Source organism: Oryctolagus cuniculus, chromosome 19, assembly GCF_051225735.1.
Source record: "Oryctolagus cuniculus isolate XC-2025 breed Fujian yellow rabbit chromosome 19, ASM5122573v1, whole genome shotgun sequence".
Taxonomy (NCBI): Eukaryota; Metazoa; Chordata; class Mammalia; order Lagomorpha; family Leporidae; genus Oryctolagus; species Oryctolagus cuniculus.
The window spans coordinates 30,825,157-30,839,097 of NC_142885.1; the positions used below are offsets into that span (position 1 = coordinate 30,825,157).

The 13,941-nt window shown below is 53.5% G+C and overlaps 1 protein-coding gene across 1 annotated transcript in view; it reads left to right on the forward strand.

Moving 5' to 3' along the window:
• The first annotated feature begins 8,235 nt into the window (after window positions 1-8,235).
• The window catches only part of LOC127489782 (nuclear factor 1 C-type-like), a 38,314-nt gene continuing 32,608 nt past the window's right edge, over window positions 8,236-13,941 (forward strand). Inside the window, exons 1-2 of the mRNA XM_070063810.2 lie at window positions 8,236-8,547; window positions 8,773-8,962. Of these exons, the coding sequence (XP_069919911.1) occupies window positions 8,352-8,547; window positions 8,773-8,962 (386 nt within the window). The 5' untranslated portion in view covers window positions 8,236-8,351. The remainder of the gene's footprint in view (window positions 8,548-8,772; window positions 8,963-13,941) is intronic.

The following is a 13,941-nucleotide window of genomic DNA, read 5'->3' on the forward strand; positions in this document are numbered from 1 at the left end:
ATGGATCAGAAGCAGAGTGGCCAGGGCTCCAACCTGCACTCAGGTATGAGAAGCAGGTATCTTAAGCCTCCACTTAACCCACTGTGACACAATGCCCACCCTTATTAAGCCTATTGCCCCGAGTCCTAACCCTGTATTTCAAAAACATTTTCCAACAAAGTGACTAAAGTACTAAGGTGATATTCATTTTCTTTGATATTCATTTTCTTTTCCTAATAACTATTTAAAGCAATGCACCACTTGCACCTGCCTTTGCTTCAAGCCTTTTTCTACTATATGCCTAGTCCTGTCATAAGTTTCACACAAATCGTTTCTATATTTAAGTTATAATGAATATTTTTAAATGCTTGTCTAACTGGTGAGATGTTTGTGAATGTTTAAGAGGAAAAACGCTGACTCGCAGCATTTGCTCACATAGAGGTTAACACTGGCCTGTTGTTGATTTCAAGCCACCTGCATAATGCCCTGGAATGCAGAGCTCTCACTAAGTGCTAAGTGCTAGGTGCCAGCCAGCTTAGGAGCACCACTGGAGCTAGGTCATCCCCCACAAAGCAATATGTGAACCACATTTTGATTCACTCTGCCTTCCAAATAATTTTTTTTTTGACAAGCAGAGTAGACAGTGAGAGAGAGAGAGAGACAGAGAGAAAGGTCTTCCCTTACCGTTTGTTCACCCTCCAATGGCTGCCACGGCACTGGCCCAAATAATTTTTTTGAAAATATAACAAATGAGAAAACTAGGTGAAATACAAAAGAATTAAACATAACATGTTGCATATATATACTGTAGCTTAATGACAAATTAAATCTAATAAAAGCATAAAGGGAGGAGGCAAGAAACTAAAATGACTACAAGTGCAAGAAAGAGTTAATGGTGTAATATAATTTCAAAAAAAACTATGATAGTCCATGTAACAAGATAAAAGGATGCAGCCAGCTGAACTTGTCTCTGCTGGTCAAAATTTTAGGAAATTCATGTTCAACTCTAAGGGGCACACTGGAACACTGCATGTCATCCCATGATTTGCAGAGTTCCTGATACAGTGTTTTTTATTAAATAACCAGGAATAAAGGCATCAAGGGAGGAAGAAAGGAAAAGGAGAGGAAGAGGGAGGAGGGACAGGAAAATGATGGAAAGAACCCAAAGTGGAGTGCTTAGCTGCATAACAGAACCTTGTATATGCAAAGTGAAGACTTGGAGAGGGAATAAAACAAGCATTTTAGAGGAATAAAGCCTGAAAATGCATGAAGATCATCATATGGAAAAGGTATTACATTTATTGTGGGATGGCCAAAAGAATGGCAAAAGGAGAGCAAGTTCCAAAGAACTAATTTTCTATAACATATGAAAGGGACTTTATCATAAAGTCATTCAGTAATTGAATAGTGGTGGAGGAATGAGCATTTAACCTAGTGGTTATCCCACATTGGAGTGCCTACATTTGATGCTCAGTTTTGGCTCCCAGCTCCAGCTTCCTGGAATCCAGACCCTAGAAGTCAGCTCTGATGGCTCAAATGAGTGGGTTCCTGCCACTCAGCTGGAAGACCTGGATTATATCCCTGGCTCCTAGCTCCAGTCCTGGCCAATACAGGCATTTGGAGAATGAACCAGCAGATAGAGCGCTCTCTCTCTCTCTCCCCTTCTCAAATACATAATTAAAAAAATTTTAAATTTATAAATTAAGTGTGTCCACTTAAGCCTTAAATTCACATAGGAAAGGAATGAAAAATGGGCATTGTCACTAATGATGAGAGTGTATCTTGGCATAGTATCTACAATGATTACCCAATTTTAAAACTTCGAACACTTTCTGACCCAACAATTCCATTTATAAGAAAATAGTACAAAATATACATGAAAAGATAGGTCTGTTCAGTGCTGCAGCATTATAAGAAATAGAGAAAATATCACCTTTCAACTACCCAGAGGGGACTGGCTACTGAAGAACAAGACATCTATGCACCGAGAAAGTACAGAACTTAAAAGGAATAGGTTGACCTGTGTTTGCTGATACAAAAAGTCAGCCAAAGATTAGTTATTGCTGAGTTGAAAAGATGTTTTCTCTCTCCTATTCTTTAAATTCTTTAATAATGTGAGAATGGTATTTTTTAATACTTAAAACTATGTTGTCCAGTTGTAAAAGCATTCAACAAAAGGTTGGAAGATTACTCACTGCTGTGGTCTGAAATATTGGGTGCCTCTAAAAATGTGTATGTTGAACCCCAATCACCAAAGCAAGATGTCAAGGGGTAGGCCACTGGGAGGTGATTAGACTGTGAGAGTTCTGCCCTCATGAAAAAGGCTTGATGGAAACTGTTTCTTCTGCCATGAAAGGATACACTGAGGGGCTGGCGCTGTGGCACAGCAGGTTAACACCCAGGCCTGAAGCACTGGCATCCCATAGCCACCGGTTCAAGACCTGGCTGCTCCACTTCTGACCTAGCTCTCTGCTGTGGTCTGAGAAAGCAGTGGAAGATGGCTCAAGTCCTTGGGCCCCTGTATCCACTTGGGAGACCCAGAGGAAGCTCCTGGCTCCTGCCGTCAGACTGGTGCAGTTCCGGCCATTGCGGCCAATTGGGGAGTGAACCAATGGAAGATCTCTCTCTCTCTCTCTCTCTCTCTCTCTCTCTGTGTGTGTAACTCTGACTTGAAAATAAATAAATAAATCTTTTTTAAAAAAGAAAAAGTGTGGATGATTGAAAAATAAAGGTGAAACAGACCATTCTTTCAAAGAGAAGAAAAAGGGGAAAAAATTGGTGGTTTGGTAGCTCAAACTTAGATACAGAATTTGAAAAAAAGAGAAAACACCACAGGAATGCCATTAGTAATTAAGACATAAACAAACACTATTTAACATAACTGAATATCCATGTATAAATTTGATGTTCTCCATCATAAAGAGTTCTGAAACCCAAGTCTCACTCTTTTGGACATTTTATTTTTTGGACATACTACTTTTTTAATGTAAATTTTAATATACATTAATTTAATAATTTTTTATTTAATAAAAATATTTTAAGATGAGTCCCTAGTACAGAGACTCATCTTAAAATGGAACTTGATTCAAACTGACACTCAATAAAGCAATCAGCAAGCATCGACCCAACCACTTCCTAAAATAACTTCATTTAAAAAGTTCTCATTGGCATGGGTATGGCACAGTGAGTTAAGCTGCTGGTTAGGGTGCTCACATCTTATATTGAAATGCCAGTTCTAGTCCCTACAGCACTTTTTCAGATCCAGATTCCTGCTAATGCACCTGGTAAGGCATCAGGTAGTGGCTTAAGTCCCTGGGTCCCTGCCACTCAAGTGGGGAGATGGAATTCCCAGCTCCTGATTTTGGCCTGGCCCAGCTCTGGCTGTTGTGGTCATTTGGGGAGTGAACCAGCTATGAGCAAAATCTCTCTCTCTTTTCTCTCACTTCCTCTTTTTCTGCCATTCTTTCGGATAAATAAAATAAAACTTTAAAAATAATAGGTATTCATTTTTGGTACTTAAACTGTACAAATATCCTCATCAAGATAGCATTTTTCTTCTCACCTATTGGTAAGTTCTGGAATTTTAATACGTTTTCCTTTGCTGTTAAATAGGAACAGTCTTCTGAATTACTAACAAAATCAGGAGACTCAAAAATGTAATCATGATTTAAACTGTCATTGATATTTAACTGCAAGGAATATAAAAGTTAAGAAAAGTTAATTCATGTGCAACCATAAAAAGCAAGCCTTTAACATCTGGGTCTGTACCAGTGTACTCAGTCAATAGTTTCCAATCTTACTGAAGCCCAGAGAGTTCTATTGGGAAGATATACTTAACTGTTTCTTCATCATTATTTTTCTTTGTCGGCATACATGTTGGTTTTTCTGCCATGTCAGACAGAAAGAACTGAAAATGAAGAAATAAAGTCTTAAAAATGTACTTACAAAGGTTACATTCTTATTTTATATCACCACGGACCTGTTTTGAGTTGTAGCTGTCTTGCTACGGAGACTTCTACACAATAAATAATATACATTCAAGATACGTGGTAATGCATGTAACCATAACACAAAAGCTTTCTAGGAAAGGTAACTTCCTTTTTGAAATCAAGAGGACAAAGAGCACTCACTCTTCATTAAAGGACTCTACAGTCATGAGAAACTAGAGACTTTTGTTTTAATCCATGCTATACCAACCAAGAAGCCTGCATAATTGCTTAACTTTCCAGAACAGCTTACCAGGGGAGTCTGGGCATTAGAGTACAACAACTGAAGGAGAATTAGAAAGACAGAGCTTACAGAATATAAAGGAGTCCCTTGGACACTGAACTAACATAATGATAATTCTCACAAAGCACCTACTATGCATCCAGCATTGTGCCCAGCGCCTTGTGCTTTACCTCATTTAGTGCTCCTAGGAGCCCTGAGGTGGACAGATTTTCATTGCCATCTGCCAGGTGGAAAAAAGACACAGAAAGCCAAAGGAACTTACTTGCCCAGAGGTCCAGCAGGTCTGAACTGGTCCCAAAGCTGGTGTTCTTCCTACTGGCCACACTAGTGGACCAAATCACCATTTCCTGTGTTTGCAACAGTTGCAAAAAAGGTGGGGAGGATACAAGGGAGTCCTGTGTGCTGATTTCCCAGCAGGACCGCCTGCGATGGCCCTGCTGCCCTACTCTTGAGAGCAATAGCACAAAGATATGAAGAATAGGAGGCTTATTTTAAGAGGAAATATTATATATGGGTAATGTAAAAAAAGAAAAATTAACTAAATCAAAAAATGACTCTTTGTGGTGATCTCTTCCCTGGATCTACTCTGAAAATTGCTACCCTTTAGAATATATAAATTCTCTCATTTTCCCTAACATTAGATGAGTTCTCTTCTATAGATAACATTCTGTTCTGTGGCATGGTTTACTCTAGCATAGATTATACAAAGACGCTATATTTGTTTATGTTGGGCATCACAGTAACTTCTATTCATTTAATTACAACTGGTAATAAACATTTAAATTACTGGGAAAACGTTGCTCCCTAACTTCTTATTCACTAAGAATGCAAATAAGTTACTACAAATTCAAGAGTATCTGTTTCTGTATAACTGCCCAAGTCTAGTTTGAATACCAGACATTGGTTGGCGAGTATTTCAAAACCCAATTATAAATGAATTGCAGGAGACCAGCATTGGGGCATAGCAGGAAAAGCTGCCACCTGCAATGCCAGCATCCCAGCCCCTGCCTATGTGATCATCTGGGGAGTGGAGCAGCAGACAGAATATCTCTATCTCTCCCTCTCTCTCAATAACTTGGACCTTTTGGCCTTGCAGTTAAGAGACTGGTTGGGGAGCCAGAGCTGCACCAGAATAGGTAAAGCTGCGGCCTGTGGCACCACCATCCCATATGGGTGCTGGTTCAAGTCCCAGCTGCTCCACTTCTGATCCAGCTCTCTGCTATGGCCTGGGAAAGCAGAAGATGGCCTGAGTTCTTGGGCCACTGTACCCATATAGGAGACTCTGAAGAAGCTCCTGGCTCCTGGCATCAGATCTGCCCAGCTCCAGCCATTACAGCCACTTGGGGAGTGAACCAGCAGATGGAAGACCTTTCTCTTTGTCACTCCATCTCTCTGTAACTCTGTCTCAAGTAAATAAATAAATCTTAAAAAAAAAAAAAAAAAAGACTAGAGCAAAAGTTCTCAAAACATGGTCCCTGAGCCTTGAGAATCCCTGAGACTTTTTGATGGGGCCCAGGATGCTCTCTCTTTTCTTTTTCTTTTTCTTTCTTTTTTTTTTTTTTAACAATACCAAGGTGTGATTTGCCTATCCCACTGTGTTAACACTTACAGTGATGGTTCAAAAGCAATGGTGGATGAAAACACCTGCTGATCTTCAGCTCAGCAGTGCCACAAAATTGTATTATTGCTCATTGTGCTACTTCCCACACACGTTCACAATAACAACAGGAAATGATGTAGAACGAGCCCTCATAAAGCACTTATGTTGTACATAGACATGCTGGTTGTCTTGAGAATAACAGGTTCTGTGAGTGGCAAGAGATAGTTATTTCTTTTTATGAAACATTGTCAATTATAAGAAAAACTGACGAACACTGGTATTTGGGTTTGGATGTCTCAAGACAATTTCTGGGAAATAAATGAGGTGTGATATAAAACATCAAGAAAAATAACCAAGGGGTTGACTTTTGGCCCAGTGGTTAAGATGCCAGTTAAGATACCCATATGCCATGTCGGAGTACCTGAGTTCTATACCCATTCTGGCTCCTGACTCCAGCTTCCTGCTAATGAGGATTCTGAAAGACAGCGGAGGTGACTGAAATAATTAGCTTCCTGCCATCCACATGAGGGACTCAGATCTGAATTCCTGGCTTGTGGCTTTGGACCAGTCTAGCTTCAGCCTACTCTCTCTCTCTCTCCAAATCTCTCTCTGACCCTCTGACCCTCAAATAAAAAAAAATTTTTTTTAACAGGCAGAGTGGACAGTGAGAGAGAGAGACAGGAAGAAAGGTCTTCCTTTGCCGTTGGTTCACCCTTCAATGGCCGCCGCAGTGGGTGTGCTGAGGCCTGGGCACTGGCTGTTTCAAAGGCGGGAGCCAGGTGCTTCTCCTGGTCTCCCACAGGGTGCAGGGCCCAAGCACTTGGGCCATCCTCCACTGCACTCCCGGGCAATAGCAGAGAGCTGGCATGGAAGAGGGGCAACCAGGACAGAATCCGGCGCCCTGACCGGGACTAGAACCCGGTGTGCCGGCCCCGCTAGGCGGAGGATTAGCCTATTGAGCCACGGCGCCGGCCTCCTCAAATAAATTTTTAATATGTAATAAAATAACTAAAAATATATTCTGTAACTGATTAAATTTGAGCTTTAAAGCTAAAGTTTGAGTTTTTGGAAAACTTTTATCCATTTTTTTTAATTTATTTGACAGGTAGAGTTATAGACAGTGAGAGAGACAGAGAGAAAGGTCTTCCTTCTGTTGGTTCACTCCCCAAATGGCTGCTACCACCAGCACTGCGCGGATCCGAAGCCAGGAGCCAGGTGCTTCCTCCTGGTCCTCCCAAGCACTTGGGCCATCCTCCACTGCCCTCCCTGGCTACAGCAGAGAGCTGGACTGGAAGAGGAGCAACCAGGACTAGAGCCTGGTGCCCATGTGGGATGCGGGCACCGCAGATGGAAGATTAACCAAGTGAGCCACGGCGCCAGCCCCTATCCATCATTATAATCTTGACAGCTTCCCAATACTTAAAAACTTTTCCAAAGATATTGGTGATTATGACAAATATAAACTTTTTTTAAGGTTTATTTATCTATTTAATGAGATAATAAGAGAGGGAGGGAGAGAGAGAGGGGTCCTCTACCAGCTGGGTCACTCCCCAGATGGCCACCACGGCCAGGGCGGGGCCAGGCTGCACCCAGGAGCCAGGAGCTCCATCAGGGTCCCCCATAGGGGCGCAGGGCCCAGGTGAGCAGAGCCGGGATGCAGGCGAAGCCCTCCCCGAGAGAATTCTAGCCCGCTTCCTGGTCACTGGGGAAGGGGAAACTGGGAATAAAGGAGCAGGAAGCTCGAGAGAGAAACACACGAGGGAGGGGGCGTTGGTCCCGGTCCCCTGGCCGTCCCACCCAGGCCTCCAGGACCCTAGCCTCGCCCCCCAGCAGTTCCGGGAAGGTTCAGAGGAGCCATTTCTTGCCACTCCCCTTGGTCAACTCTGAGGACCACAGGCTTGCTCCTGCCCGCGTGGCCTCCCCCCCTTCCCCCGCCCAGCTCCCCCAGCCCTGGTCCGGACCCGTGGGTTCCTGGGGTTGCTTCCACTCGGGGGAACTCTGCTGGGAGATCCTGTGAGCGAGCGTCCGCACACATACATGCACACGGGTACACACACACACGCACAGGTGCACATGCATGCAAGGGTGAACAAGCACGGATACGCACACGGGTGCACACAGGTACACGCAGGCACACACGGATGCACACACGGGTGCACACGCGCAGTCTGCAGGGCCAGCCCAGCTTCCTCTCCCCTCGGGTTCCCCCCCCCCAGGGAACCCCAGACCCCGGAGCGGTGGCACCAGGTGGGCCTTGGGATCCCAGGGAGTGGCTCAGCCCTTAGCCCCCCAGGCCCCGGGACGTCCCAGTGACGCCCCTCCCAGCGGAGAGCGGTGTGGGGGGCGGCGGGCAGGCCCCTGCCTGGGGAGGGGGAGGCGGCCAAGGACAGAAGGGACTATGCAGAGCGGGCTTGGGGCACAGACCCTGGGGCCCCACAGGGCGGGTCCGGGGCGGTTTCGGGCTGGAGTTGCCGCGCCCTCGGGGAGACCCGCGGGGGGCGGAGCTCCCAGCTGAGGCCGGCGGCTGGGGAGTGAGCAGCGGATGCGCGAGGGTGCGTTCACGCCGGCTGGGGCCTGGGGCTCCTCGCGGCTCAGCGGCGTCCCCGTCCCGCGCAGGCATCTCCTCGCCCGTGAAAAAGAGATGGACAAGTCGCCATTCAACAGCCCCTCGCCGCAGAACTCGCCGCGCCTGCCCAGATTCACGCAGCACCACCGGCCCGAGATCGCCACGCACAACGGTGAGCGCGGGGCGGGGCGGGGGCTGGGCGGGGGCCAGGGGCACAGTGCGCACACACAGGCGGGGGGTGGGGCGGAGCCGGGGGCAGAACGCGCACACAGGCGAGGGGCCGGGGCCGGGGCCTTGGGGCAGAGCGCACACACAGGCGTGGTGGTGGTGGTGGTGGGGACCGGGGCCAGGGTCGAGCGCTGGGCCCAAGCCCCGCGCTGACCGCTCCGCCGCATAGGCATCGTCCGGAGTCCGCACCCGTCCTCCGCCCTGCACTTTCCCACCACGTCCATACTGCAGCAGACGGCGTCCACCTACTTCCCGCACAGGGCTATCCGCTACCCGCCGCATCTCATCTCAACCCTCAGGACCCGCTCAAAGATCTCATGTCGCTGGCCTGCGACCCGGCCAGCCGGCAGCCTGGTCTGGTGAGTGCGGGGTGGCCGACGGGCGGAGGAGGGGGCGCGGCGACGCTGGCAGGGTTCCGCGGGTGGCGGAGGGGGCGCGGCGCCGCGGACAGGGTTCCGCGGGCAGCCGCAGATTCCTCCTCCTTGGCTCCTGCCAGGCCCCCGCAGCTATGCGCTTCCTGCCCTCGGGGTTTCGCATTTGGGAGCGGCGGGCGAGGTGGCACCTTGTGAACAGAGAGGCGGGGTGCAGGGGTCCCAGCCCCCTGGACCTCCAGCCGGTCTCGGGCCTGCCCAACCCCCGTAGCCCTGCGGGCGCCTTGGTCCCTCCGTGGCCGCCCCCACCCCCGCTCAGCCTGGGCACCCAGTGCTCTTCCCTTGCCGGAAGGCTCTGGCCCCAGTCTAGCGGAAGGGGCTGCACGCGTGTCCACTCCTCCCTCCCCCTCCCCCCGCACCTACCAGGCTCCTTCCCCGGCCCCCCCCCCCCGCTAGGGGGAGCCGCCTCACAGGAAGCCGGTGGGAATCGGGCTCCCCTGCAGGACCCGCGGTTTGCCCTCCAGAGAGCCCAGGGCCACGTGGTCAGGGCCAGAGGGGCCGGGGGTGGGGGGGGCAGCACCGGGGGCGCAGGGGTCTCAGGCCCCAGGTGTCCGCGGGCTGCAGGAACGAGGATCCGGACTTCACAGCTCTGGGGACTCAGGGGGACGGAGCCCCGGGCTGGCCCACTCCATTCTGGGTGTTTTTAGGATACATTTATGATTTATCTGAAAGCAGAGTTGGGGGCGGGGGCGGGGGAGAGAAGAGAGAGAGAGAGGTAGGGGTGTTCCATTCACTGGGTCACTCCCAGAATGGCTGGGGCAGAGCCAGGCCAGAGCCAGGAGCTCCATCCGTGGTTCCCCTGCAGGTGCAGGGGCCCAGGCACCTGGGCCATCAGCCAGGGACCCGGATGGGAAGTGGAGCGGCCGGGACTCGAACCAGCACTCCGTGGGTGCTGGCATTGTGCACAGCCCGCCGTGGGCCACATCTCGCCGTGCAAGGGAGGGTTCCGCCTGGCCCTGGAAGCCCCCTACCCCCTTCTATACTTTTCCAGCTGAGAACCCTGGATCACAGCTTGGTGACCTCTGTCCGCCCCGCCCCCTCTCACACCCAGGCCAGGAACCAGCTTCCCTTGAACTGCCAGGAAGCTGGCCCCAGATTCAAATCCTGCCTCAGCCAGCTTGAAGGCCCAGGCTTTCCCCACCCACTCACCTGTGAGGTGGGGGAGGGTAACTGTGTCCTGAGAAGACTCCCCTGGGGGTGAACGGGGCTGTGCCCAGGGCCTGGCATACAGTAGGCACTTAATAGATGTGGACAGCACATAGATCTCCTCCCTGGAAGCCACACGGGACTCTGACCACAAACCCAGGCTCCTCCCCCCAGGCCTGGCTAGGCCCCTGCTCCCCTCCCCCTCTGCAGCCCCTGACCAAGTGCCCTGGTCACCCTGATTAGAGTGAGGGAGTGAGGCCTGCAGACCTGCGGCTGTCCTGCCTTGCCCCACGCAGCAGTTTGGAAGTTACCAAATGCCCTTGGTGACAGGCGGCCCCCAGGACCATGGGGCGCGGGGTGCCATGGGAGTGCGTGCAGAGGGCTGGCTGTGTGACCCCAGGCTTTGGACACCCTCTCTGGGCCTGGCCGGCCCTTCCCTAATGGGCTCTTGGTCTCTCTCCTCCCTGCAGCCTACTCTGCACCCAACACGTTTCCTGCAAACCGTTCCTTTGGGATTAGGACCAAGGGATCCTGTGGGCAGCTTTTAGGCACAGGTGGGGGCCGAGAGGCCGGCCAGAGGGGGGCAGGGAGCCAGGCAGAGGGGCCGGCCTGGCCTGGGGGGCACATGGAGAGGAGAGGGGAGCCCGCCCGCCTCTGCTGCCAGCCACAGCCCGGGCTCCGGGGTCCTCAAGCAAGCCTGGGCTGCCTTCTCCTGGGCTCCCTCTCCTGCCTCCTGCCCAACATCTGTCCAGATGGGGAGAGGCCCAGAGAGGCCGGGGACCTGCCCAGGGTCACACAGGGGTCAGCTGGAACTTGCCTCACCCCCACCCTGTGCCCCAGGCCCAGTGGCCTGGGGGGAGACCCTGCTTCTGGGAGGGGCTCAGAGCAGGGATGTGAGTGACCCCGGGGCCCATGTGTCCCCCAACCTGCCCGCCTTCGGGGACCCTGGGCCTGAGACAGTAGGAGGGGCCCCAGAACCCCAGCCCCCCACCGTGTTGTTGGGGAGGGGTCTCAGATGCACAGAGAAGCCAGCCCAGAAGCTCCAGGTCATGTGGGGGAGGTCCCCGAGGCCGTGGCTGGACCCTGCTGCACCATTCTGGGCCTCGGGCACAGGGCGGGGGCCAGCAGCTCCCACACCCAGGTCACTGGGAGCCAGGGCGGCACTGACGGGGCCCAGACCCCCTCCAGTGGGGGCTTTGAGCTCCTAATTGATTCAGAAACCAAAGCTAATAGGGCTCAGGCCTGGCCCTAACTCTTCCCCCGCCACCTGCCTGAGAGCAGAGGGAAACCAAGCCAAACAAGGCCCCAGCAAGGATGGAGTGGGGGGCCAGGGCGCAGGGAGAGGAGGGGAGGGGCCTCCCTGGCAGGGCTCACAGGGAGGGGGGTCCACAGTGGGTCAGGGCGCTGGGACAGGTTGTGAGTGTTGGGAGAGGGGTGTGAGGGCAGGCGCCGCCTGCTCCCTGCAGCCAGGGAGAGGGGAGGAAGCCAGAGCCCCGCTCTGGGCCCCCTCAGGGCTGATTCCAGCTCTGTCCGCACTTCCTCCCCCATTGGTGTTATTCCTGGCAGTGTGCCACTCAGCCCCCCACCAGCCCCCAAGCCTCCTCCTCTGCAGCCCCTCCCCCAATCAATACCCATTGATCTCCACCCCCACCCCCAGTGCATGCCTAGCCCTCTGAGCTGGGCTCACCTGGACACCCCAGCCCCCAGCCACCCGCCGGCCCTGGGATCGCCCCAAGGAAGGCCAGGGTCATGTGCCAGAAGCCACGTGGAGGCAGAGGCTGTCCACTGGAGAGGGTCATGCCCAGAGCCTGACTGGTTGCCAATGGAAACCAGACATGAGGTAGTTGCCAAGATTAACTTGAATATCGCTGGAGGTGGGCAGCTGCGAGCTCAGGTGCCACTTCATTGGGATGGCCCAGTGGCTGCCACGTTGCCTGGTTTCCGGGGACACCAGTGATAAGTGACAGGGGTGGGTGACAGCTCAAGCCCCCCGGCATACCTGGGGTCTAGGGAGAGAGACCCAAGATGCCCCCAGCTGGCCCTGGAGTCAGGAGATAGGCCCAAGCAAACACCTGCAAGTCCTGGGGTCTAGGGAGATGGGCCCTAGCTACCTGCCACCACCCTGGCCCTGGAGAGAGGGAGACAGGCCCAAGCTGCCCCTGGCCGGCCCTGGGGTCTAGGAAGACAGGCCCGAGCTGCCCTCAGACAGCCCTGGGGTCAAGAGACAGGCCTATGGCACCATGGCTCAATGGGCTGATCCTCTGCCTGGGGTGCCAGCACCCTGGGTTCTAGTCCCGGTTGGGGTGCTGGATTCTGTCCCGGTTGCTCCTCTTCCAGTCCAGCTCCCTGCTGTGGCCCAGGAGTACAGTGGAGTATGGCCCAAGTCGTTGGGCCCTGCACCTGCAAGGGAGACCAGGAGAAACACCTGGCTCCTGGCTATGGATCAACATGGTGTGCCGGCAGCAGTGCGCTGACCACAGTGGCCACTGGGAGGTGAACCAACAGAAAAAGGAAGACCTTTCTCTCTGTCTGTCTTTCACTGTCCACTCTGCCTGTCCAAAAAAAAAAAAAAAAAAGAGAGAGAGAGAGAGAGAGAGAGGGAGAGACAGGCCTAAGACCCCACTGGCCAACCCTGGAGTCTAGGGAGATAGGCCCGGACTGCCCCCAGCCGGCCCTGGAGTTGAGACACGGGCCCAGGCTGCCCCCAGCCAGCCCTGAGATCTAGAGTGATGGGCCCAAGCTTCCCCCAAGCGGCCCTGGGATCTAGAGAGTTGGGCTCAGACCACCCCCCACCCCAGCCCTGGAGAAGAGGGAGACAGGCCCAAGCTGCCCCCAGCCAGCCTGGGAGTCCAACACTGGCCTGAGTTGCCTCCTGGCCGGCTCTGGAATATAGGGAGAAGGCCTGGGCTGCCCCCGGCTGTCCTAGAGTCAGGAGAAGGGCCCGAGCCACCCCCGGCCAGCCCTGGGATCTAGAGAGATGAGCCCGGGCCGTCCCCCCCACCCCAGCCCTGGAGAAGAGGGAGACAGGCCCAATCTGCCCCTGGCCAGCTCTGGGGTCTAGGGAGACAGGCCTGAGCTGCACCTGGCCAGCACTATGGTTGAGACTTGGGCCTGAGCTGCCTCTGGGCAGCCCTGGGGTCTAGGGATACAGGCCTGAGCTGCCCCCAGACAGCCTTGGAGACAGGAAACAGGCCCGAGCTGCCCCTGGCTGGCCCTGGTGTCTAGGGAGACAGGCCTGAGCTGCCCCCAGACAGCCCTGGAGGCGAGACATGGGCCTGAGCTGCCCCTGGCTGGCCCTGGGGTCTAGGGAGATGGGACTGAGCTACCCCTAGCCAGCCCTGGGGTCTAGGGACATGGGACCGGGCCACCCCCACCCCTGGCCCTGGAGAAGAGGGAGACAGGACCGAGCAGCCTCTGGCCGGCCATGGGGTCTAGGGAGATGGGCCTGAGCTGCCCCCAGCCAGCCTTGTGATCTAGGGAGACGGGCCCGGGCTGCCCCCACCCCCTGGCCCTGGAGAAGAGGGAGACTGGCCCGAGCTACTCCTGGCTGGCCCTGGGGTCTAGGGAGACAGGCCTGAGCTGCCCCGAGCCAGCCCTGGGGTCGAGACACAGGCCCGAGCTGCACCCGGCTGGCCCTGGGGTCTAGAGAGACTGGCCTGAGCTGCCCCCCAGCCAGCCCTGGAGTCAAGACATGGGCCGGAGCTGCCGCCTCGCTGGCCCTGGAATTGAGACACGGGCCGGAGCTGCCCCTGGCTGGCCCT